The sequence below is a fragment of the Oryza glaberrima genome, chromosome 1 (genome assembly GCF_000147395.1).
Source record: "Oryza glaberrima chromosome 1, OglaRS2, whole genome shotgun sequence".
In the NCBI taxonomy this organism is placed as follows: Eukaryota; Viridiplantae; Streptophyta; class Magnoliopsida; order Poales; family Poaceae; genus Oryza; species Oryza glaberrima.
The window spans coordinates 23,058,836-23,084,909 of NC_068326.1; the positions used below are offsets into that span (position 1 = coordinate 23,058,836).

General features: G+C 41.1%; 4 protein-coding genes across 4 annotated transcripts; 3 read left to right on the forward strand and 1 right to left on the reverse strand.

The window, feature by feature from the left end:
* Nucleotides 1–361: 361 nt before the first annotated feature.
* Nucleotides 362–5,531, forward strand: LOC127783521 (probable receptor-like protein kinase At2g42960). The gene is made up of 9 exons (XM_052310712.1): nucleotides 362–758; nucleotides 917–964; nucleotides 1,292–2,054; nucleotides 2,148–2,252; nucleotides 3,498–3,620; nucleotides 3,716–3,886; nucleotides 3,989–4,118; nucleotides 4,346–4,555; nucleotides 4,633–5,531. The coding sequence occupies exons 3-9, from the start codon at nucleotides 1,396–1,398 to the stop codon at nucleotides 4,762–4,764; spliced, it is 1,530 nt and encodes a 509-aa protein (XP_052166672.1). The 5' UTR covers nucleotides 362–758; nucleotides 917–964; nucleotides 1,292–1,395; the 3' UTR covers nucleotides 4,765–5,531.
* Nucleotides 5,532–6,967: 1,436 nt separating this feature from the next.
* On the forward strand, nucleotides 6,968–7,771 carry LOC127783528 (uncharacterized). Its single transcript, XM_052310721.1, has one exon. It carries the CDS (start codon nucleotides 7,139–7,141, stop codon nucleotides 7,445–7,447), a length of 309 nt encoding a protein of 102 aa, XP_052166681.1. The 5' UTR covers nucleotides 6,968–7,138; the 3' UTR covers nucleotides 7,448–7,771.
* Nucleotides 7,772–9,608: 1,837 nt separating this feature from the next.
* LOC127763015 (aspartic proteinase oryzasin-1-like) lies at nucleotides 9,609–17,046 on the forward strand. The gene is made up of 14 exons (XM_052287578.1): nucleotides 9,609–9,745; nucleotides 10,004–10,523; nucleotides 10,634–10,694; nucleotides 11,196–11,290; nucleotides 11,383–11,495; nucleotides 12,035–12,203; nucleotides 12,332–12,371; nucleotides 12,461–12,525; nucleotides 12,705–12,818; nucleotides 12,953–13,017; nucleotides 13,127–13,280; nucleotides 13,353–13,469; nucleotides 15,503–15,591; nucleotides 16,613–17,046. The coding sequence occupies exons 2-14, from the start codon at nucleotides 10,005–10,007 to the stop codon at nucleotides 16,695–16,697; spliced, it is 1,686 nt and encodes a 561-aa protein (XP_052143538.1). The 5' UTR covers nucleotides 9,609–9,745; nucleotide 10,004; the 3' UTR covers nucleotides 16,698–17,046.
* A 2,651-nt stretch (nucleotides 17,047–19,697) lies between these two features.
* Nucleotides 19,698–21,163, reverse strand: LOC127757312 (uncharacterized). Its single transcript, XM_052282817.1, has one exon. It carries the CDS (start codon nucleotides 21,017–21,019, stop codon nucleotides 20,213–20,215), a length of 807 nt encoding a protein of 268 aa, XP_052138777.1. The 5' UTR covers nucleotides 21,020–21,163; the 3' UTR covers nucleotides 19,698–20,212.
* Between the last annotated feature and the right edge of the window lie 4,911 nt (nucleotides 21,164–26,074).

Genomic DNA, 26,074 nt, shown 5'->3' on the forward strand with positions numbered 1-26,074 from the left:
CTCATTAAAATATGTTTATATCTGACTTATAGCCTGCTATTGTACATGCTCTTACTACGTTCCCAATCACGAGCCCCGTTCCGGATTTCGCTCGTTTCGTCGTGCAGGCGGCGGTGGCAAAAACTCCGTATTTGTTCGTAGTCACTCATCACAGGATGAAAGTTTTGAGAGAGAGAGAGAGAGTAGAAGCAGATTTTGGTCTCAGCAGTGCCATCGTGTCAGCAGGGGCAGCCGCAGAGGATCCGGGGAAGGCTGAGGAGGAGAATTTTATGGGCCGCGACGTACAGCTGTGACGCGGGATACGCCAAGAAGTGTAGCAAAACGGCAGAGCTCGTGGATTAAACAAACAGAGGATTTCGGTGAGGATTGAGGGGGAGTGGTGGCCGCACTCTCCCAGGCTCAGATCAGCCAGCCTGAATCCATGCTTATTCGGTCATGCTTATGCATGCAGTTATTCTATTCTGTCAGTTGACCTTATCCTGCAGACCAGCGAAATTGTTTTCCCTTCCCTCTCTTCCCCTGCAGCTGCAGCAGCAGCAGCACAGCGCCACAGCCATTTTCACAGCTGCATCCAACAATCTACCGGACCATTTCTTTCTTTAATTGCCAGCCCACCATCTCTCCTTCACTTCTCCCTGATCCAGCCTTTAATGCTAGACCTGCAACATCCACCACCTTCCCTTTTACTCCCTCCTCTCTCTCTCTCTCTCTCTCTCTCTCCGTCTTGGGCGTTACTTCCATCGCCATTGCTGGCACAGGTTGGATTCTTGTTCATGTTTCGCGAGGCAATCGTTGCTGTTCTTGCCTGCTTCTGTGATCTCAAGTTGTTGGCAGGAGTAGGGCGAAGTGTGGGATTTGGTCCTAACTTCTCACTGGTGCTTGGTTTTCTTTTTCCTTTTCCCTTTTGATGCTCCAGGTTCTTTGCTTGAGGGATGAGCAGATGGAGGTCCTATTGCCAAAAGTGGTAAGCTTTAACCTTCTTCTCATGTGATGACTGATGAGACTGGGGATCAAAAGAGAATTTTGGGAGTCCTCATATCCTTTTTCCTTTTGGCTGTCGAATTGCATATCTTTTTCTGCTTACATCGATGCATCTCACCGTCCCAAAAATACTGTACGTTTCTCTTGGGGCGCAATTCCTGCGTGGAGCAGGAATTGTGCGTTGTTGGGTTTCCTTGCAGGGCGTAGTTCAAGTGACATTTTTTTTCTTTATAAGCTGGACTTGCTTGATTGTTTCAATGCAAGAACAACCAAGTCATATGCATTTAAGAGCCTCATTCTCATTCTGCAGGGAGAAAAGTGCATCCACACTTGCTGAGGCCAACTAGGGGATCCCCACTGATGCAGTCCAACTGAAATTTCCCAATCTACACAAGAATTGAGCACGGGGCCACTATGGGTTCCAGTGATTTGAGTTCAGAGATGAGGAGGACGGTTCTTGGCCTAACATTGTGGGTCTGGATTGCAATTGGTGTGGTCGCTCTTCTAGTTGCCATTCTGCTGATGATATGCATTTGGATGGCATCCCGCCGCAAGACGAAGAGAACAATGGACAATTTGAGGCAAACACAGATCCCCATTTTCTCCAAGGAGATCCCGGTTGACAGGGTTGGCGGCCGCAGCCTTGCGCAGACAATGCATGAACGTGAGCAGCCTAGCTTCCCACCGCAAGACAAGCACACAAACCGGGAGCCGGGGAAGACGCTGGGGCATATGGCACTGAGCAAGTCATCGGAACCTGACAACATGAGCCAGGGGAGCTCAGTTTGCAATGTTGACCGTGCTGGTAGTGTGCATTCCGGTGAAGATGGTAGCACAGGGCATGGTAGGAAACCGTATTCTCCTGCAGCATTTGTGTCAGCGTCGCCGCTGGTTGGCCTCCCGGAGTTCTCTCATCTCGGCTGGGGCCATTGGTTTACTTTGCGTGACCTTGAGCTTGCTACCAACCGTTTCTCTAGGGAGAATGTGCTTGGAGAGGGTGGATATGGAGTTGTGTATCGTGGCCGTCTAGTGAATGGAACTGAAGTTGCTATCAAAAAGATCTTTAACAATATGTAAGCTCACAATTGGCTGCTAGCTATTGCTCTGATCTCTGTTTCTAACAATCTTACTCATTTACTTAATTACATTGCATGATGGGTTTGCAGGGGGCAGGCAGAAAAGGAGTTCAGAGTGGAGGTCGAGGCTATTGGCCATGTCCGGCATAAGAATTTGGTTCGGCTGTTGGGTTACTGTGTTGAGGGAGTGAATAGGTAAGTGAAGTGCCAGACATGATACACTTGCTCTGTTGTTTCTTTTCAGAAATGTCAGTTAGTAACAAAATTGTCTGTTTCTTTTTTTATTTATATATGTACTTGTAATGCTAGGCTAACCTGATTTTGCCTAAGTTTGTATGGACTATCGGAATGATTCTTAATAGATCAACTAAAGGAACTGCGGCCTTAATTTTGTCCTTTCAGATGTACAGATGAAAAAAATAAGGTCACGCTTTTTAGTAAACTAGCAAATTCCCTTTTTATACTGTTTTTTAGATTGTACAAACTACATTCTACTATGTCCACATAGCTCTCCTGAAGACATGAAGTGAGAGTTGTCCTGCCGTATCTCCTAAGCTTTTCAGTTGTATCTTCAACCTTCCTTAGACTGCTCCTGCATTTGGCCCAATTAATTTTTCATGTATCCTATACAGATGATAATTGCCTACAGGGCTCCCTCATCCTTGCAAATCCAACATGTAATGCGGACACATGCTTCAAAGCACATCTATGGCACATAAAACATGTACTCCCTCCGTGTGAAAATATAGGGTGTATTTTGTTTCGTTAGGACAAGGTTTTGACCGAAGATTACTCTATTATGATATAATTTTTAGGACGCAAAGTTAAATTTATTAGATTCATATTCAAAAGTACTTGCTTATGATTATACTTTTGTATCACATAAATCATATTATAATATTGCAACAAAGTTTTGTCCTAACAAAACAAAATACGCCCTATATTTTGGAATAGAGGGAGTGCAATATTATTAGCCTTTTGCGTCAAAAAAAATATTATTAGCCTGCCAGCTCTGGTGCTGCAAAAAGAATAAACGGTGAGGTAATAGAGGGTTGAGTTGAGTTGGGCAAAGCCTGACAGTAATTCCCATAAAAAATAGAGGGTTGAGTTAGCCTTTGATTAATACTTCTACTCCATGCCCATATATTTTACAGTGATTATGATGTCAACAGAAAATGATGAACTATGAATTGCATTGGAGCATCATGAATTCTGTGTTGAGGCAGAATGCTATATTAGGTACCATTTTTCCATGACAAATATGTACACCTCCACAGATTAGCAAGAGTTGATTCTTCTCTTTATGAAATCTGTAACCCTTGATCTTTTAAGGAAGAGCTAAACAAATTTGCATCACCTGTTTAGAAATTTGTGGTTGCATCTTAGGCTCTAGGATATATTGTATATCACAGAAATAATATGACAATGGTTTTTTAATAGGATGTTGGTGTATGAATTTGTGAATAACGGTAACTTGGAGCAGTGGCTTCATGGAGCTATGCGCCAGCATGGTGTTTTTAGCTGGGAAAATCGTATGAAGGTTGTTATCGGCACTGCAAAAGCGTAAGTTTCATCAGCTTCTCAGTCTATAAGATACATGTTGTTTCTGTTGTCGGAATTTGTTTGATGATATTTTGGCGGGTTAATCATGATCACAGACTAGCTTACCTTCATGAAGCTATAGAACCAAAAGTTGTGCACCGAGATATAAAATCAAGCAATATCTTGATTGATGAGGAATTTAATGGCAAGGTCTCTGACTTTGGATTGGCCAAGCTTTTGGGGTCTGATAAAAGCCACATTACTACTAGAGTGATGGGAACATTTGGGTATTTTCCTCTGCTAGCTACCCATTATTTGTACTCATTTGCATCCTTTGTTTGCCATATTTCAAGGAGTACAATAATTCTCATCCATTCTTCTTGATTTAGATATGTTGCACCTGAGTATGCTAACACGGGCATGTTGAATGAAAAGAGCGATGTTTATAGTTTTGGTGTTCTCTTGTTGGAAACTGTGACAGGAAGGGAACCTGTTGATTACAGCCGCTCTGGCAATGAGGTACATAATATTACTTTGATCCATGTTTTGTAATCGTTTGGTTCCTGTTATAATATCAGTATCTTTTTAGTACTGTTGCTGATTTTTTATGCATTTAAACATGATAGTTTAGTATTGTGCCCTTTGGTAAGTTTGTATTGACAACTTCTTATGAACATTATGCTTCTGCACTGCTGTTAGTCAAAAAAGACATTTTTATTCAGATGAAAACCAATTTCTTTCTTTAGGTCAATCTTGTCGAGTGGCTCAAAATAATGGTGGCAAACCGGAGAGCAGAAGAAGTGGTTGATCCAATCCTAGAGGTTAGACCAACTGTTAGAGCTATTAAGCGGGCTCTTTTGGTTGCGTTACGGTGTGTTGATCCTGACTCTGAAAAGAGACCTAAGATGGGCCAAGTTGTTAGGATGCTTGAGTCTGAAGAAGTTCCATACCGGGAGGTAATGATTGAAAAACCAAACTTGTTGTATACTATAAGTAATAAAATTCTTGCTTAACATATCTTCATGTGCAAAAGGATCGGAGGAACCGAAGGAGTCGCACAGGAAGCATGGATATCGAGTCGATTGCAGAGGGCTCAAATTCAACCGAATTTGCAAACAAGGTAGAAAGAACTGGAAGCTCGACATCAGACAGGTCTCAGTCCTGAGTTCATAAACCTACGATCCATCCTGAGTACTCATCATCATCATCATTGATCAGCCTGGGATATGATGTTATTGATCACCAATGTGGTTACCGTTCTGATAGGGAGATGATTGGTAGGTAAAACCTAGCCATTAGGTCGAGTAGTAGCATTATTGGAGGGAAGGATTTCATGGTTCTTTTGTTGTTCAAAGTTTTTTGTGCTGTATAGGTATATGTTGGTTCTTTGGATGACCATTCTTGTGATCCACGAAGCTCGTTGGGTGTATGCATGACACGGATCATTCATTGGGTTTATGTGCTGTTAAGCTTTCAGTTTTCACTTGCTCCTCTGTTTGCAGACTTGCAGTGTTGTGCATGAGGGAATGGTGTTATCATCAGTTTCTCTCCCCTTGTATTGGTAGAATCAGCTACACGGTTCATTTGACCAGGCCATGTCAGTTTGACTGAGTTTGGTCGAGAGTTATTGAACTTTAAGCCAAATGACAACACTGAATTTCACGGGATTTTCCTCTCTTTTTTTAACTAGTATATGGAGTATGATGTTTCTCATGATGCTGCACTACTAGTTTAGGTGAACGGAAAGTCTGAAACAATCAGGCTGTTTCAGTATGCTGATGTTGCCTCTTACGGCATGTCTAGACGTCTACTAGTGAATCGTCACAAAAGCACGAAACAACACTTTTACGCCTGTGGGCTTGTTTGGATCCTCTGGAATGTGGGTTTGTTTGGATCCTTCGGGCTATTAAATATTCCTCTGGAATCTTGCTATTTAGGAGTATTAAACGTAGATTACTGACAAAACTCAATTCCATACCCCCTAGTCTATTTTGCGAGATGAATCTAACGAGGTATATTAATCTATGATTAACGAATGATTACTGCAGCATCACTGTAGCAAATCATGGATTAATATACATCGTTAAATTCGTCTCGCAAAATAGCCTATGGGTTATGGAATAGGTTTTATCAGTAATCTACGTTTAATACTCCTAAATAACAAGATTCCGGAGGGTTATTTAATAGCCCTCCGGATCCAAACAGGCTCTGTGTTTAGATCTAAACTTTGGATTCAAACTTCCAATTCTTTTTCATCACATCAACCTACCATACACACACAACTTTTCAGTCACATCGTACCAATTTCAACCCAAACTTTCAATTTTGAAAGGAACAACACACAGCCTACGTTTGGGTCGTCCAATAGAAAGTCTCTCTGGCTGACCAGATAGTATAGTATTTCCCTCATTTTGGTCTCAGATAGTAGTACTACGGAAACATCTTTAAAATGTACGGCAAAAATATGAAAATAAAGTAAAACGAAGAGTGAAACGTTGTATAAAAACTGAAAAATGATTTTTTTTATGGGACGGATAAGTAATCACCTCGTACTAGAAGCACAATCATGAGTCCTGAATTTCCAGAAGCACATTTCAAGCTCTGACTTTCTAGAAGGAAACAGCCAGCGGAGCGAAATCAACTGGCCGCAACCCCAAATAATTGCACTTGCTAGCGTGATACGCTTAATATTACTAGCGTCAGCCTTGCTGTCACCTGAGTGAGTCAAACAGAATTGCTTCCGTGTACATCGAGACAGGACGAACCGATCAACCCTAGCGGCTAAATTTGACTCCATCACACGCAAAATCATCTTTCTTTATCATGATTCACACACTAACTATGAGACTAACAAAAAAGAAAAATAATACCACTACTTGTCAAACCTCCTTCTCCAAGCAGCATCGGAATCTTCCGGGCAAACCTTCACAGGCTTCAGGCCTCTTGTTGACCATGACCTAACTCTGACCATGAATCGTCTTCTACTCGTCGCCCTCTCATCTCATGTTGTAGTATTCCCTCCGTCCCAAAATAAATATAGTTTTGTATTATTCACATCCAACGTTTAACTATTTGTCTTATTTAAAATTTTTTTATGAGTAGTATTTTTATTGTTATTAGATGATAAAACATGAATAGTATTTTATGTGTGACTAAATATTTTCAGGTTTTTTTTATAAATTTTTCAAATAAGATAGACAGTTAAACACTGGGCACGGAAATCTACAGCTGCACTTTTTTGAAACGGAGGGAGTAATTATTTATGTACATCTTTTTCGTCTTCTCCACTCCATCTCCATGACTCCATCGATCCATGGACTGGTACTAATATACGGAGAAGCATCGGAGCATTGGACGCATTCGAAATTTCAAATTCTGGCGGCACAGGCAGCGTCAAGCGTCAACTCGCCAACCGCGTGGGCGTCGCGCCACAATAAAAGGCTCCGGCGAGCAGAGGAGGAGGAGGAGGTCATACTCGTACGTACGTACACATCTCGAAGAACCACCAGCTGTGAGATCGTTCGACGACTTTGGATCGGATGGCTGCTGGCGTGGGCAAGGTGGGGGAGTGGATACGGAGGCGGATGATGCCGCGGAGGAGCAAGAGCAAGGCGGCCGGGAGCCGGAGCCGGAGCGAGGGCGACGGCGGCGAGGCCTTGCCGGCGCCGCCGCAGAGGAAGCTCCGTGCGCGGGCGTTGCCGGCGGCGCTGCGGTGGCGGCCGCGGGGGCGCTTGCTGGCGGTGCTGTACGAGAAGGTGGTGTACCACCTGCTGTGGCTGGTGGAATCCATCGTCGTCGTCGCCAGGCTCTGCTTCTTCGTCATGCGCTTCGGCCTCAAGCAGCTCTGAGCTCTCTCTCATTGGTCTGGATTCTAGGGCTAGATAAATTTCGAGAAAAACAGTTCGAGATGTTTGGATTTCGCGAAATTCGTTCGAATTTTGTCGAGATTGTCTGCTCTGGGATCGAGAAGGAGAAGCGGGGGGAGAACAACAAATTGGGAGATTTTTTGAAGTGTCCCGTTGATTCTTTCTTCTTCTTTCTTTCGCGCTAATTTGTTTTGCCACTTTTGTGTGGCTTTATTTTCAGAGAAACTGTAAGTATCCTGCTGTCTGTGTATACGAGGAATTGTCTTTGTTTTTTAATCCCCTTGTGTAAATGTAAATGTTTCATCTGATCTCTGCCCGTAAAATGTTGTGACTTGAATGAAAATACCTGTGAATATTTCTGGAAATCGCTTCATATTTTGACCACAAATCAGGAAAAGTCTATTCGTCCCTTAATGAGACGTCTCTCTTTTTATAACATGTCGCAAAAAAATTGAAAAAAATTAACGGCGAATCTGCACCAGAAAACGATCCAGCAACTTGATCTCGCCAGCCGCGGGACCCGGATTAGAAAAGGTCAAACTGTTACCAATTCTGTTGCTGCATTTCTCATCTTTCTGAACATTAGGGGACGCAAGTCGAAACAGAATCACTACCCAAACTAGAGAACAGAGCAGTAGTACTTACTCTGCAATTCACGCAAATGCGTGGATCAATCGGCCACAATCCTATACTAGTTTATACACCAAGCACCTAAACATGACAAAGAAACAAGAGCTTTTCTCTGATTTGACATTTTCTTTGATGATGCCGGATGTCCACAAGCCGAACAGGTAGGTACCAGCCTGGCTCGTTATGTGTAACGAGCTAAAACAGCAGCTCGACTCGTTTCGAAAACATAACGAGCCGAGCCGAGTCGAGTTGAGTTAGCCACGAGCTGAGCAAACTAACGAGCCACAGTCCTAGGTACCACACCACAATCCTCATTAAGGGACGGAACCTCATTCCTCAGTGCAATTGCAACTGCTTGACTACCTAAACACGAGAGTATACCGTTCGCCACGGCCACGACGGCCAATGCCTCACATAATGTCAGGCCCCGTTTAAACTTGCTGAAAATAACAATTAAATACGAACACACGAAAAAAAAATCATTAGCGCATGATTAAACTAAAATTTAATCACTTTAAACTTGAAAATTGGATTTATTTGGTATTTTAAAGCAACTTTTATATATTAAGTTTTCGCACGATATATATCGTTTAGTAGTTTGAAAAACATGCTAACGAAAATCAAATATCTTAGAGTAAATTTTACAAAACTACAGATATTATGATCAAATTATCACAAAACTACATATTTAACTCGGTGTATCACAAAACTCACATTTAACACCAAATTTAGCAGAAAACTACACATTTAAGATGGAAGTGTCGCAACACTGCATGTTTAGTAACTAAATTATCACAAAACTATAGGTTTAGAAGCAATTTAGTCACGAAGCAATAATGTTTATAGCTCTAACATAACAAGGGTGCAAGGGATTTAAACTCCAAAAATTGTAGTTTTGTGATAACTTCAATATTAAATATGTATTTTTGTGATACTTAATCTTAACTCTGTAGTTTTATGATAAATTTGGTGCTAAATCTATAATTTTGTGATACAATGCCTTAAATCTTTAGTTTTGTGATAATTTAGTTAAAATACCTGTAGTTTTGTGAAATTTACTAAATATCTTTAACTTTTTTTTAAAAAAAAAAGCAGGCCGACTCTAGTTTGCTGCTGCTAAATAGCCGCCTAGCTAGCCGGGACGTGGAGTGCGGCGCATGCAAACATCTGGTCGCGTCGCGTCTCGTGCCCCCAAAGGCTGCGTTGCGGTTGCGGGCCATCTCGCGCGGTGGATCGGAATATGATCGGATGGCCGAGCATCGCGGCCGTCGGCCGGCCGGCGACATGGGCGTTGCTCCTACTGCCACTTCGGGGTTCAGTGAGGAAATGTGAGAATCCTTCGATTAGCTAGCTAGCCTTCCAAGGCACTGCACAGGGTCCAGTTGACAGTGTTACGTGACGTACGCAAACCTATACCGTCTCCGGTGAAGCATACTACCATGACGCTGCACTGCATGTTCGGATGTATTTCCAGCGTCGTTCAAGGATGTACTCCATGTCCAGGTAGATCAGATTTGCATGTACTTGTGTCCCGGCTGGTGTAGCTCAGTTCGTACGTGTTCTGCCTTTATAAGTAGCGCTTAAGCACGGCAATAATTTCTCAGGCGCCCTCCGCTGATCTCCAGTTCTCTAACATTCTACCTCTTCCAGGTGAGCAGTTACTCTGAGATGAATTAGCAAGCTCTTTTTTGCCAATTCGAGAAATGCTCTTGAGATGAATTAGCACGGGGTCAAGATTATATTGCTAGACCCCGCAAAAGAAAAGATTATATTGCTAGAATTATTTTCATGCCGTTTCATTAATTCTGACATTTTATCACACAAACATGCATGATGTACATATTTGTCATGCTTGAAGCTTTGCTGAACTATTATTGCTGCGCCTCATCTGTATATTCTGCTGATCAGAATGGGTCACACAGCCAGTCGGATATGTACCCTTCTCTCGATCCTCTTCGTTTCTTGTATGCTTGCATCTGCTGCCAATGATGGACTGATCCGCATCGCGCTGAAGAAGAGACCGATCATGGAGAGCATCTACGGTGACCTAGTTCCCAAGAGTGGTACAGTGGACCACGAGGTTGCACTTGGGTATTCTGGCGTCAGGATGAATTCGGCAGATGAGGGATTCTACGATCCGGTCACGGAAGCCATTAACCATGTTCGTGTGCATCAGCAAAGAATGCTCAGGGACATAGAGGCTGCAGCCATGGAAGGGAGGCTCAAGCATTTCTGGAGTTACAGAGGGTTCAGAGAAAGGGGTAGCCTGAAAAATGGCACTCAGAATCATCCTCTAGCGCTGAAGAACTTTCTGAACGCTCAGTATTTTGGGGAGATCGGAGTTGGCTGCCCACCGCAGAATTTTACGGTGGTCTTTGACACCGGGAGCTCCAACCTCTGGGTCCCTTCCGCCAAGTGCGTTTTTTCGGTAAGAAGCTACGGCAACACATGTTTTTTCTTCCTTACTTTTGCATTTTGGGATTCATGTTATGCTAGGTTGATAACTCACTTATTTCTTTTTTGCTGTTGTGGGAACAGCTTGCCTGTTACTTCCATCGGAAGTATGAATCAAGAAGTTCCAGTACTTACATGGAGAATGGTATTCTTTCTCTACCAGATATCTACCAATTTAGTACATTGTGGATTGTTTGTTGCTCAGATTCTGTACTAGTTCTCAAATTTGAAAAAAATCTGTGATAGGAAAACTTAGAAGGGGAAAGTGTGGGTGTGCTCTGTGACAAGTTCAAGTCAACTTTAACTCAATTTTGTGTTACCATCTATTGTCAAATCATTTATCTAACAATTCAGCTTCCAATTGCTAGATATTCTCAGCTGAATGAACTTCATGTGGGTTAACTACTCACCCAATATACTTTAGGTGAAAAAGCCATAAAAATAAGATATAAATTGGTTTCTTAGTTGAATTATATTTGATTTGACATCATTTCAGCCTCTGTTTCTTTCTATCCGTGTTATACATTTTTTTTTCTGATAGTACTTGCCAAAGAATACATATTTTTTATTATTATTATACATAGTGCTTCTAATAGGACTAATACTTCGTGATGATCTCACCTCTCCATTTCCATGTGTTATTCAGGAACACCTGCTTCCATTCACTATGGAACAGGATCTATTCATGGTTATTACAGTCAAGATCAAGTTACCATTGGTGATCTAGTTGTCAATAATCAGGTTCTTTTATCATTTTCGAAATTATATGCTTAATCTGACAGAACACTATGAACTGTCAATGCTCATGTTACTGAACTGAATTATGTTCCCAGGAATTCATTGAAGCTACTCATGAGCCTGGTCTTACGTTTCTAGCAGCAAAATTTGATGGCATCCTTGGACTTGGATTTAAGGAAATTTCAGTTGAAGGTGCAGACCCAGTCTGGTATGATAATTTCAACTGTGATATTACTGTAGTTTTTCAGGATGTTTGAATAATGAATTAGTCGGTGCCATTGTTCTGGTGTTTGTTTGTTTTTTTTATGACCCTTATTTGACATGAATCAATCACCACATCTTGATTCAGTCCGGGAGTGATCTCAAGATGGTTGTAATATCTTGATGTAATTATCTTTATTTCAATAAAATCTTTCTTTTCTAAAAACATCTTGATTCAGAAGTTGGGCTGGAAGTAACCCTTTTTTCCACTGCATACTTCAATGGCTGTCTCCTTTTTTTTAATGGTCAAGCCAATTTTATGACACAAATCCTAATAACAATGACAGCACAAATCTTGCTGATATATATTGCTATCATTTACCACGGTAACACGTGCAATATCACCTAGTGTTTGGTTTTCTTTGTGAACCTCTTGTTGTTCATTAAATGGGAACCTGATACAAAGTATGCCATAAATATTTTTGTGACTTATCACTTGACTGTCCTGTTTTTTTGTGGCATTTAACATTTTCAGTAGTCTACCAGGTACAATATGATTCAACAAAGCCTTGTGACTGACAAGGTATTTTCCTTTTGGTTAAATCGAAATGCAAACGATATCAATGGGGGTGAGATTGTGTTTGGAGGTGCTGACGAGAGCCATTACAAAGGTGATCATACATACACCCGAGTTACTCGGAAAGCTTATTGGCAGGTTAGCAGTAAGTTTCAGTCTTCATAAGTTACATAGTACAGTTGCCTGACCTGAATCTTCTATAATTTATCCTTTCTACAAACTTTTTTGAAAATCTAACTTTGTTTCCATCATCGGTAAACGTGCAGTTTGAAATGGGAGATTTTCTTATTGGAGGCAGGAGCACTGGTAATGCTCTATGCTTGTTTGCTTTTCCAGTTCCAGGTCTACAAATAATTGCGTTCCTCTTGCCTGATTGATGATGTATGTCATGACAGGAATTTGTGTTGACGGTTGTGCTGTCATAGCAGACTCAGGAACTTCGTTGATTGCTGGTCCTATAGTAAGCGATCCATATCCTTCCACATGTTTCATCTTAACTTTGATAATTTTCTTTTATGTTTGTTGCATAGCAAATCAAAGTACTCACTGAATCCATCGTCTCAGTGAGAGGTTTACTTTTATTTTTATTTTATTTTATGTTTTTGAGAGGTTTATATTGGATTACTTGCTGTTGTGTAGGCTGCTATTGCGCAGATCCATGCACATATTGGAGCCACCGGTGTGGCAAACGAAGAGTGCAAACAAGTTGTTGCTAGACATGGGCATGAAATGCTAGAGTTGCTGCAAGATAAGGTTGGAGCTCTCTTCTTCAGAGTGACTTGCATTTGCTGTACTTACTACTTCGTCAGCAAGATGCAATGTCTCCATTTCTGTTTCTTTCACTTCAGAATCTCAACTCCATATGCATGGTTGGATGTTGATTGCAGACACCACCAGCACAAGTGTGTTCCAAAATTGGGCTCTGCAAATCCGATGGAGCGCATGGAATTAGGTGCTGTGGCAAATTAAACAACATTTTTCTAGAAAAAGAAATTCTTCTTTGTACTTTGTCTATTTTGGATTTCCATCATAATCGTATATGCTTCTTCTGAATTTATCAGCGATGGCATTGAGAGTGTGCTGGGTGAGACGCACAAATCTGCAGACGAAGTTTCTGACGCTACGTGTAATGCATGTGAGATGGCAGTTACATGGATGCAGAGCGAATTTGTTCAGAACCATACAAAGGAGGGCAAGTTGGAGTATGCTAATCAGGTATGGCTATACGAAGTGTTACTGTTTTTATTCATCGAACAGTTCTAAACCAGTAGCCGTGTTGAATGACAGCTCTGTGGCAACATGCCTAGCCCAGTAGGATCATATGTGGACTGCAGACACATCGGTAACTTGCCGAACGTCGCATTCAGCATAGGTGGAAGAGCATTTGAGCTGACACCGGAGCAGGTATTGCTCTCTAATAGAGTATTAGTATTATGTCTTTCTTTCTTTCTGTTTTGCTGCTTCCCTGAATATTCCCCGGAATTCCAACTCTTATTAGAATATACTTCTCTACTACTTAAAAAAATAAGGGATGCTTACTTCGTCTGTCAAAAAAAAAAAGCGAAAAAATAAAAAAAAGTCCGACTCCTTCGTCTGTAAAAAAATAGCGAAAAAATTAAAAAAAAAGTCCGACTCCTATTCCTCTCAAAAAAAAAAAATCCGACTCTATATCCGATTCCCCTTTAAAAAGGAAAAAAATAAAAGGCACCACTCATTTCGGTTTGAGTCCGAGATCCCAGGCACCCTCCTCTCAGTTTCAATCTATATAATGATATCACATACATCTTGGTGAAAAAAATTGATATGCCGAATTGAAGATCTATTTGCAAAAATGGAACCTACATGTCGAGAGCATTTCATTTTCATATGATTTTAATTACTTTTGCATTCGAGTCCCTGTAATTTTTATATTTACATTTGAGTCCCTATAATCTTGCAATAAGGTACTTGAGGTTGTTTTTATTAAAAAAATGATAAAAGTGAGAGAACAAAGGCAGAAAGGTGCATAAAAAGAAAAAGAAAAGCCGTAGAAAAAAGAAAAACAACAACAACAAAAGTCCGTTTCCCCTAAGTGAAAAAAATGGTTCGTAAAAAATAAGAAGCTGGTTCGTATAAAATAAAAAATGCACGTGAGAAAAAAATAGAAAGGGCGAAACAAAGTCCGATTTCTAATCAGTATATATCTCTTCTCTATCTCTAATCTAATCTAACTATTTAAAAAATGAAAATACACGAGAAAATAAAAACTGTTCAAAAAACGCGTGAGAAAAAAGTCAGAAAAAAGCGCAAAAAAACACACTAAAAAGGTTTTACATCTTCCATAAAACAAAAAAAAGCGCGAGAAAAATTATTTCCATCGCCGGTAAAAAATTTTTAAAAAAAACATGCGAGGAGAAAACTGTCAAAAAAAGCGCCATTTCTAAAAAAAATGGTTTGAAAAAACCGCGCAAGAAAAAAAACACCATCTATTAAAAAACAAATCGCTCTGAAAAAACTGTCAGAAAAAACACTAAATTGATGGACGCTTGAGTCGGATAGAATCCATTGATTTTTTGCCATCTACTACACGGCTTTTATTTCTTCACATATTCTCCTGTATTGGAAAAAAGCAAAAAAGAACATTTGAAAAAAACAAGAAAAAAACGCGCGAGAAAATGATTGTTAGAAAAAACATGCAAAAAACACACACGAGAAAATAAAAGAAAAAAAAAGGGGAGAAAAATATGGTTTTCATCGTCAGTAAAAAAAGTAAAAAAAAACATGGTAGGAAAAAACTATAAGAAAGAAATGCGCCATTTCTGAATAATAGTTCGAGAAAATCACGCAAGAAAAAAAAAACACCGTTTATAAAAAAACAAGCCGCTTATCATAATACAAACATTGTCATTAACATGATTATGCATGAAAAACAAATATTATCATTAGAATTTTTTCACCCGTTGCAACGCACGGGCATTTTTGCTAGTGGATTATAAAATATAAGTAGAAATAAATATTTAATTTGCATCATGCATTATTTCCTTGATTTGGGAAGCCCAAAATCCTGGCCCATCCTCATGAGGCCTTGTTTGGATGGGTATTAATTTCAGCCCATTGATATACCGGCCCATTCTGCACACAAATGGTCCGAGATTTTCCCTTTTCTGGTCCATCCACGGAGATGGCCCAAGCCACAAGGTGTCGTTTTCCAAGTTCAAATTAGTCGTAATCTATTTTTCTGTATTTTGCCTTTCTAGTATGATGCTTTCTCTGTGTCCATTTGTTCGGCTCAGCTTTATGGATTACCATTTCATACTATTTGGTTTCTTATTTTGTTGTTTACAATATAACGATTGACTAACTGCCATCCTCCTACGGAGAAGTTCTTTCTATGATATTAAAAGCCTTCGAAATTTCACCCAAATACTCCTGTTTAATACAGTTTTCCTGTTAAGCAGTACATTCTCAAATTTGGAGAGGGATTCCTGGCTCATTGTATGAGTGGATTCACGGCTTTAGACATTCCTCCTCCAATAGGTCCTCTCTGGTAAGACCGTCATATGTGTGTAACTTTTGTTTCAACCTTGCTCCCATGGACCTTTTTCTTTATAAAAGTTTCCGGATCTCAGTAGTACAACACAATACTCTTCCTGGTTATAAATATTTAATATTTAGAATAAAATTTGATAAAACTTTAAATTCCGAGCATCAGTAATTTCTCGTATACTTAGTTTATAAACAAAATAAATGGTAGTATACATACATTCGTCTTGAAAAATGCTATCATAATAATATAGACGTTTGTTATAAAATTTTTGTAATATAAAATTGCGCGGGTAGGTAGATGGATTGATCTACTCGTTCAACATGTATGTGGTAATTAATATGTAGGGATGTCTACTATATTAATCATAATATGCAGAAGTATTGATGTAATTTTACAGAGTTATTCGATCTGAATACAACATGAAAAAGGTAAGCCAGACGGTAGAACACGGAGACCTAGAACGTAGAAGATCATACTTATGAAAGGATGGTTACTATTACTTGCAATTTTATCATATAAATAAAGTAAAAAAAAAAAGGGAAGTGATTGCATATGAGGATGAGTTCCTCATTGAATAAGCCTTCACGAGTTCATTCCCGTACTATGCCAAATATGGATAAGCCACCATAAGCTTGAGCAATATTGTTAATTAATTTCATGATAATTAGTGTTTTGCCTACTCTAGCTCCCTCAAATAGTTCGATTGAATTTTAGAAGTTTCACGGAATCTTGTTCAATGTTAAATATTTATGAAAAGTGGTAGTATAAATACTATGCATTTGTATGCCGATTTAATTTGATTTGTAAGAATTAGATTGGAAAATATTTAATTTGACTTATTTTCAGCTTAAAATGCATAATTTTTATTTTTGCAAAGATGGCGATAAGCTAACTAGACATATATATTTCACTGGAGGTAATTAAATGATACTAAGTGGTTGCCTTTGCAGTTCGCTTTTATCAGATGCATGTGACTCCTCAATCTTATACGATCGTTCCTCTGTCCCCCTCATTTATGCAGGATATTAGGCGATGTGTTTATGGGGGCTTATCACACCATCTTTGACTATGGCAAAATGAGGGTTGGATTTGCAGATTCAGCGTGAAAGACTAGCATTTCACATTTTTCACTGCTGCAGTAGTGCAACACTACTTCAGTGGTGTAAAATGTGTTCATTCATACATGTTACAGTACTCTGTATCTCTGCAAACTCCAAATCTCGAATAACATCTGACAATAGTTGAGGCCGTATGTGTTCTTTGAAAACCTTTGAATTAAGGTTGTTCAATCTTAGTACTAGTGTTTTACTGCCTGCGTTCATTTATATGTCGTTCAGAATTACTACACAATTAGCCATCAGCTAACAAGCCCTGAATATATACTTATGTGTGGTGCAGTGTCACAGGCTCACAGCCATGTCAATCTCTTGCTGTAAAAACTGAAAAGGCAACATGCTATATATATAGCCTTAGTTTTTTATATACTCAAACTGAATAATTGGCCTGTGCCAACCCAGTCTCTTTATACTGTAGAAGAAATATAGTATAAATAATGCAAGAATTGTCATGTCAGTGACCCGTAGAACCTACTCTAGCTAATTAGCCTCAGTAATGTTCTAATGTAACCGGGCTCCGGCAGTCCGGCCCCCTCAGGACTCCTAACATAGTACTTCAAAAACACACAGAAATAGAAAAAATATAGAAATTATTTAGGTGACATATCTAGTTGATTCTTAGAAATGCTAAAATACAGGTATTGTGTGAAACTTGTAGTTTGAATGCTCCAAATGTGTAGGAATTTTGGAGAGATGGACCCAAGAAAAGTTTCCTATAAGGTCCAACTTCATGTTAAAAATCCTCTAAAACTCCCATGAATCAAAGCATTCCACGAGAACTTTATAGGAATCTGAAGTGCCCATTTCTTTGTTCTAAAGGAGCACATGGGAAAAATTATATAGGATATCCCTTTGAATCGTAGGAATGAAAAAAATAGAGGAATAGGAAAAAAAATATAATTCTAACAGAAATACAAGTGCAAAACATAGTATTGCAAAATGCTAAAAAACGTAGGAATAACCGTTTGATTGAAGCACAGAAAAAACGCAAGAATCGGATAAGAGAGATAAAATCAAAGGAAATTTTCCAAGAGAATGGAGCTTTTGCTAAGTTTTCTTTAAAATTTTTATAGGATTGTTTATTTCATATGAATTACAAATGATATGGTAGGATAGGATTCAATCCTTGGTTGTAAAGGCCTTTATAGAAAATTTTCTTATAGAATTGAAAATCTCTAAAATTATTGCTTTTCCTATAAATCAAATAGGCCATCCTACAAAAATCATTTATTTTCCTTTATTTCAAAAGAGACCTCAGTTTAGTTTCCATGTTGTACCCCAACTGTGTAGTGTAACATTATTGGTTAACCCGGGGCCCCTGCTCTGAACTAGGAGTAGCTAGATTCTAGTAGTAGGACCTGTTTGGTACAGCTCCAACTCTTATATATAACTCCAGGAGTTGAGTCTGGAGTGGAGTTGTGGAGCTGCCTAAACTCAGCTCCACAACTCTAGTACATTTTATGAGAGAGCTCCACCCAACTCTAATCCCAGTTTTGGTGGAGCTGAAACTGTTTGGCTGAGCTCCAGCTCCAGGAGAGGTGGAGCTGGAGCTATGCCAAACAGGCCCGTACTATAGAAAATTAAGAGCTAAACCATTCATCATGCATGCATATGCACAGAGCGACACAGGCAAGGAGCATCCGGCCGGCACACTAGTTTACATGCTACGTACGACTGCTAATGCTAGTAGCCTACTCCCTCCGTCTCTAAATATCTAACGCTGTTCATTTTTTAAACATGTTTAACCGTTCGTCTTATTCAAAAATTTTAAATAATTATTTATTTTTTTCTATCATTTGATTTATTGTTAAATATACTTTTATATATACATATAGTTTTATATATTTCACAAAAGTTTTTAATAAGACAAACGGTCAAACATATTTAAAAAAAATCAACAGCGTCAAATATTTAGAGACGGAGGGAGTACTATTTATGTATGTGCATTTAGGGCATCCACAAGGTATGTATGAGAGGATCTTAAAGCCTCTAGAGTGGATATTATATGTTGTAGAAGTAGTCTACTAGTCTTTATACTTAATGTTGATTTGCAGTTACTCAGCAACTGATATCCATCTTGCAAGCTTTCAGATCAGGCGATCAGTGCCAGAGAAAATGTCATATATACCAACATTTCAATTCATTATATATATATACATATATATATATATATATATATATATATATATATATATATATATATATATATATATATATATATATATATATATATATATATATATATATATATATATATATCCCTTTCACTTGCATGGATTAGCTACACTCATGTTCTTTTTACCTGAATAGATCGACTCGTGTTGGCAATCATGCACGGCTGCACGAATAGTAAGTACTTGGGGGGCATGCAAGGTTGGCATGGCATATGTACGTTGCAACTGTTCATACGGAGAAAAGGCATGCGTGCGATGTACCGAAATGTGTCGCCACTGCTGCTCTCATATCATGTCCATTAGCACAAGTAAACTTGCCGTCTTCACCACACTACTGAAAAAAACCATTTTTCCAGACGATGGCTAGTTGATCTCGAGGCTCCCGAAATGTGCTGCTACAAAAATCATAGTAGTAGTAGTATTTTTCTCAATCTATATGAGGAGTAGATGACTTTTGCGGGAATATCACAAGAATTAAACTAAGTTCTGAAATTCATGCGTTTTTAGGGCCCTTTGATTTGTTAAGAAAAACACAGGATTTGGAGGATTAATTACAATCCTATAATAAACTATTTCATATGATAAACTTTGAAACAAATGATTGAATCAAATCCCTTGGAATTCCTATAGAATTGAGATTTTGGAGAAAATTTAGCAAGAGTTTTAACCTCTTGAAAGTTTTTTTTTGTCTATCTCTCTCATATAATTTCTACGTATTTTCTGTAGTCCAATCAAATGATCATTTTTATATTTTTCCTAAGTTTTATAATACTCTGTTTTAAACTTGCATTTCTATCAAAATTCTATATTTTTTTTATTCCTCCATTTTCTTATTGATTCAAGAGACTATTAAGTTCTACTATGATCAATGATGGCATTAAACGGGGTCCAGTAATCTGTAATCCAGTCATGCCATTCATCTGTAGTAGTATGGGTGTGTTTAGTTCTAAAGTTTTTTTTTCAAACTTCCGTATACAATTTTTTAGTCACATCGTCTCCAATTTCAACCAAATTGCAGACTTTGAGCCGAACTAAATTTGAATTGGTCCTATGTCCTGCCATTCATTTGGCGCTACGGAGAAATTTGAATTGGTGGTGGTTTGTAGCAGCAGTACATTGGCAGCGTAAGAAGCTTTGGACGAAGCAGTGGGCACAGACACGCCAAAAAGCAAACAAAGAAAAGAAACATTTCCAGATGCTGGGAGGACAAGAGACAAAAGGCAAAACTTGTACACCAAACAAGGCACCAAGACATTCTTTACACGCTTCCCCACCCGATCGATCCTTTCACACTCATCATCACGCTCTTCGAGTCTCGGAGAGGCGAAGGCCTCACTTCACTTCAACAGCAGCAGCAGCAGCACTCGTCTCGTCTCCGGCGCCGGCGCCGGCGACCAGGACGAACGACTCCTCCCGGTGGAACCGCGTCTGCTGCTTCGCGATGAACGCCTCCACCGCCCTCCGGAACTCCTCCTCCTCCTTCTCCCCGCCGTCGTCCTCCTCCACGCCCCAGTCCGCCAGCGACGCGGACGACGACGACAGGGAGCGGCGGCGGCGGCGGCACCGCTCCGACTCCGACCGGCGCAGCTCCGGCGACGCCGCCCTCGTCGGCCTTCTGCCGCGGCCGACCTTCTCGGACCTGCTCCGCCGCGGGGCGGCGCGGGCCGGCGTCACGTGCACCGCCTGCTTGTCCTCGAACACCGCGCCCTCCTCCTGATCCGCCGCGGCCGCCCCGGTGATCGCGGCGGGCAGCGGCGGCAGATGCGCGCCCGCGAAGGAGAGGAACTGGTCGTGGACGTCGTCGTGGTCGTCGGAGCAGGATGATGAGGAAGAGGACGAGGAGGAGGAGGAGGAGGAGGGGCGGTCGCGGCGGGAGAGCGCGACGAGGAGCACCACGATGCCGTTGGCGAGGAGGAAGACGGAGCACGGGTGGAGGAGGAAGGACGCGCCGACGCGGAGCACGGCGCCCGCCGCGCCCGCCGCGACGGGGAGGAGGGGGAGTGAGCGGGAGAGGAGGACGGCCAGGGCCAGCGCCTCCGCCGCGCGCACGACGCGCCACATCACGCGGAGCCTCTCCGCGGCGGCGCCCGGTCTTCCGGCATCGTCTGCTGCTGCTGCTGCTGCGGCGGCGACCGTCATGGGGAGCGGTGGCAATGGCCGTCGAACGCGGCCGCTGCGCTGCGCTGCGACGCCGTCGGTTCCGGCTTTTGGTTGGAGAGTGTGGGACGCTGGTGCGCGTGAGCGGCGAGGCCAATGGTTTTTACTCGTGCGGGTGATGAGTGATGGGAGAGTGGGAGTGGGGATAGTGTGAGGCGTGCGTGCGTTACCAGTTCAGCGCTTTTACAACTGCACGGGTTGGGTACAGCAGATGAACAGATCTTCTAGAATTCTTGGCCTTTTTTTTTCTCCAATGGATTCAATGGCCCCGGATGGGTACAGCACAGGTAGAGGCATGGAAGCCATGGACGGCTTTAGGTTAGTTCTTCGTGTCCGAAAATGCAAGTGTGTGGTATGTACTTCTTTCGTCCCATAAAAAACCAATCTAGTAATTATATATGACATATTCTAGTATTACGAATCTGGACATACCTCTGTCTATATTCATTGTATACTAGAATATGTCACATCCAGGGTTTACGATTCCGACATGCCCTTCTGTTTCGGGCACAGGCGGAATTCGGAATTTCGCGAAATCCGGTGAAAAACCAGTAAATTCCAAACTAAACAAAAATTTGAATACAAATCCCTAAGTTGCCGACAAGTTCTCGAAAACCGGTCGGTTTTGGCGAAATTCCGATCGAAATTATCAAAATTATCGAAATTTCGATCAGTAATTTGTAATAAAGGTAATTTGCTGAAATTCTTTTTTTTTCATGATGTAAGTTTTAGTAAATACACACAATACATCTTTTTTTTTTGAAAATTTATATCCCAATAAGTTCTATGAATATCATAGTATTTATCTTATAAGTCGTGATTAGAATCTCAATCTCTAGCCTACTTCTTGGTTGCCGATTAGGGTAGTGTCGGAGTTTCAGCCGATCTTACATGATTTAACTATATTTGCTTTGTATGCTTTACTGACATGTTAAATCTGCACTTTATGCCAAGATCTTATGGCATTCAAGTATATTAGGCTCTTGTTTGGTATATTCTGCTTGTTTTAATATCTTAACATAGGGTGGTATCGGAGTATTAGCCGATACATACTAGATCTATCTGATATGCTATGCTATAAACATATATAATCTTATTATTAATATATATTTCGATCTAAGTGATTTATACTGTCTCGGCATGGCGACCGATCTATCCCAATCACTTGATTTAAGTATATATCGATATAAGGATTATATATCGTTAATATTTACAGCCGATCGAGTAGATTTAGTTCTGTTTTATTTATTAATGCTTCCCGATCGATGCATATATGACATCGGCTCAAAGATAAATGATATGTCATCGGCACCTAGCCGATCGGCTATCATTTATAGGTTTAACCGCGATTTCTTTGCCTTTATTTCTTGTTGATTGCATGATCAAATCAACTGGCACGCTAGCATACTCGAAGGCGAGTTTTAGACCTGCACTGGAGTTAAGCAGATCTCCCAGGCCTCGTGTTTTTCTTCAACACGCTTTTGGCACGCCCAGTGGGACCGATTAGAAGTCTACAGCAGTTTTCCCCATGGCCGAGAAACTGCCGCCATCGCCATCCTCGGCTAGTCCAGGTTCTGTTAAAGAAAAGATCCAGCAGCTAGGCTTATCTGAGGTTAATGAAGGCAACATCGTGACCATCACTCCAGACAAGTTGACACCTGATCAACAGAAAGATTTTGACGCAATGATGCAGCAAGCATGGAACCAGTTCTTAAACTCATTCATGCAGACCCGCAAGGGGACAGTGGTGCAGAAGTATAAGGTGAAGGTAGTTGCTGATGTTCCTGTGACCGGTTCTTCTAAGGATGGAGAAGTGAAACAAGCTCCAGATGGTTCGGCTCAACCGAGTAATAAAGGTGCTGCAGATAGCTTTCAAGGAAATCAGGGTGATAGCTCTCAAGGAGTGCAGGGTGTTCAAGGTGATGGTGCTCAGGGAGTTCAAGGTGAAGGCCCTAATCAAGACGGCAATGCGGCACAGTTGCAGTTCAACAACTTCCAGGATCAAGTTGACTATGCCGTGCACCATGCTTTGATCAATCAATCTGGAATATTAGTCAACACTTTGTCAAACATGGTGAAAACAATGGCTGATGGTTCAATGGCTGAGTATCAGGCTACAGGACCGGTTTATCTACCAGGAGGAGTGTTCCTGAATTATCGGCCACTAATCACTGATAATCAGCCAACTTTCTAATCAATCCCTCTTAATGCACCATCGGCTCAGCCGATGGCGCCAGTATCGGCTCTTGCACCTGCTGCACCATCATCGGCTTCAGGCCAATTAGTTAATCCTCGGTTGCTGGTGAGAGAACAATCACAACATAGTGGACAGAATGTGAATCGGCTAACACAAGATCAGGTTGCATCTATGTTCTTACCTCCTCAACATACTGTTGATCCAACTCAGCAGCAGCCGATTCAGCAAACGCCACCAAGGCAGCAGGTTGTGCAGCCGATTCAACAAACACCCCCAATCCAACAGGTCGTGCAGCCAATTCAGCAGACGCCACCAAGACGGCAGGTTCTGCAAACAATTCAGCAGACACCATTAAGGCAACAGGTCATTCAGCCGATTCAACAGCAAGGTTTGATGAATGCATCGTCTGGATTTGCAACACCTGGCAGTCAGCCTGGGCAGCATGCTGCGAGTCAAGTTGTCCCAGAGCACTTGGTTCATCATGTACAGCCAGATCAAACGATGATACCTCAAGTTGTTCCTGAACATTTGGTGCGTAATATTCAGCCAGATTTTCAAAATTACCAGGGGGGCAATTTGAATTATCAGTATCAGCCTCCATCACCACAAGTTCAATATCAGCAGGGAGGATCGGCTCAACCTCAGTTTGTTCCTCAATACAGTCAATTTGAGCCCATGCCACAGCAACCTCAAGGAGCACCTTAGCAACGACCATGGATATGATTGCGGATGTAATGAAGGAGCAGTTTGGGCTTAGGCCGAAAGACGCTGGAAATTTGTACCGGCAGCCTTATCCCGAAAGGTTTGAGAGAGTTCCTTTACCTAACCGGTTTAAGGTTCCAGACTTTTAAAAATTCTCAGGGCAGGATAGTACATCGACTTATGAACACATCAGCCGATTTTTGGCCCAGTGCGGTGAAGCATCGGTTGTGGACGCCTTAAGGGTTAGGTTGTTCCGATTGTCTTTGTCTGGATCGGCCTTTACTTGGTTTTCTTCTTTACTATATGGATCAATTAACAGTTAGGCCGATTTGGAGAAGCATTTTCACAGCTATTTCTATAGTGGGGTGCATGAAATGAAACTGTCCGATTTAACAGCAATCAAGCAAAGGCATGATGAGCCCGTGCATGAGTATATTCAGATATTCAGAGAGATGAGGAATAAGTGCTACAGCTTGAGTTTAACTGATGCCCAGTTAGCCGATTTGGCTTTTCAGGGTATGATTGCTCCGATTAGGGAGAAATTCTCATCTGAAGACTTTGATAGCTTGTCGCATCTTACACAGAAGGTAACCTTGCATGAACAGAGATTTGCACAGGCTAGGAAGAACTCTAGAAAGGTTAATCATGTTTGTCCTTACATATATGGATCGGATGATGAAGATGAAGATGACTCCGAAATAGCAGCAGCCGAATGGGTTAGAAGCAAGAAAGTTATACCATGCCAATGGGTAAAGAGTTCTGGAAAGGAAGAGAGGTATGCTTTTGATATTACTAAGGCTGATAAGATTTTTGATTTGCTACTTCGGGAGAAACAGATTCAACTTCCTGCTGGTCAATGATCTTATCGGCTGAAGAATTGGGCAAGAAGAGGTATTGCAAGTGGCATAATTCTGGGTCTCATACTACTAATGATTGCAAAGTCTTCAGGCAGCAGATCCAAGCAGCTATTGAGGGAGGCAAAATCAAGTTTGATGATTCTAAGAGGCCGATGAAGGTTGATGGTAATCCTTTTCCTATCAATATAGTGCATACAACTGGTCGAACAGCCGATGGAGGGCGTGCAAGAGGTTTTCAGGTGAATTCGGCTAAGATTATCAATAAATACCAGAAGAAATATGACAGGCAACAAGAGAAGCATTATGAAGATGATGATGATGGTTTTGATCCTCATTGGGGTTGTGAGTTCTTTAGATTTTGTTGGAATGAGGGTATGAGGCTGCCGTCTATTGAACACTGTCTTGGGTGCGGTAATGTTGCAGAAAGTTCAAGCCGATCGTATAATAAAGGCAATCGGCTAAGGCAGACAAGAGTTCATGTTCATCAAAGATTGGGCCCAGTGAACCAAGATTGTAACCAAGAGGATAATGAAGACAGGAAAACTCAATGGTGTCCTTCTGGTATTTCAGAAGAGAAGGGTTCAGAGATTCAGGAACCGGGAACGTTTTCAGGAGGTCGAACAAGAAATCAGTCATCGGCTAAAGAAAACAAAGCCGAGGCAGGATTGGCGTGTTAAGAATCAAGTTCCTGCAGCCGATGAAGCCACGTCCGATGAAGCAAAGAGATTGGCCAAAGGAAAAAGCGTTGTGACTGCATTGGTTAATATGGTCTTCACGTTGCCTGCTGAATTTGGGGTCAAGCAAGCCGATGTCGACGAAGTTGAAGAAGAATCAGCTAAATTAATTTTGTCACCAGAACAAGCGGTCTTCGAGAAGCCAGAGGGTACAGAGAATCGGCATCTTAAACTATTGTATATAAATGGCTATGTCAATGGGAAGCCGATGTCCAAGATGATGGTCGATGTTGGGGCTACGGTGAATTTGATGCCTTATGCTACATTTAGGAAATTGGGCAGAAACGCTGAAGATCTCATCAAGACAAACATGGTGCTCAAGGACTTTAGTGGTAATCCATCAGAAACCAAAGGAGTTTTGAACGTGGAACTGACAGTTGGCAACAAAACTATCCCTACAACGTTCTTTGTCATCGATGGGAAGGGTTCCTACAGCTTGTTGATTGGAAGGGATTGGATCCATGCCAATTGTTGTATTCCTTCAACCATGCATCAATGCTTGATTCAGTGGCAAGGCGACAAGATTGAAATTGTGCCAGCCGATAGG

Excerpts from the sequence above, each read along its gene's own strand:
- LOC127757312 (XM_052282817.1), bottom strand. The coding sequence starts at position 21,019 with ATGACGGTCGCCGCCGCAGCAGCAGCAGCAGCAGACGATGCCGGAAGA.
- LOC127783528 (XM_052310721.1), top strand. The coding sequence starts at position 7,139 with ATGGCTGCTGGCGTGGGCAAGGTGGGGGAGTGGATACGGAGGCGGATG.
- LOC127783521 (XM_052310712.1), top strand. The coding sequence starts at position 1,396 with ATGGGTTCCAGTGATTTGAGTTCAGAGATGAGGAGGACGGTTCTTGGC. Across the intron at positions 2,253-3,497 it reads TGTGTTGAGGGAGTGAATAG|GATGTTGGTGTATGAATTTG; the intron begins GTAAGTGAAGTG and ends GTTTTTTAATAG. Across the intron at positions 3,887-3,988 it reads AGAGTGATGGGAACATTTGG|ATATGTTGCACCTGAGTATG; the intron begins GTATTTTCCTCT and ends TTCTTGATTTAG.
- LOC127763015 (XM_052287578.1), top strand. The coding sequence starts at position 10,005 with ATGGGTCACACAGCCAGTCGGATATGTACCCTTCTCTCGATCCTCTTC. Across the intron at positions 10,524-10,633 it reads CCGCCAAGTGCGTTTTTTCG|CTTGCCTGTTACTTCCATCG; the intron begins GTAAGAAGCTAC and ends TTGTGGGAACAG. Across the intron at positions 12,204-12,331 it reads CTCGGAAAGCTTATTGGCAG|TTTGAAATGGGAGATTTTCT; the intron begins GTTAGCAGTAAG and ends GTAAACGTGCAG.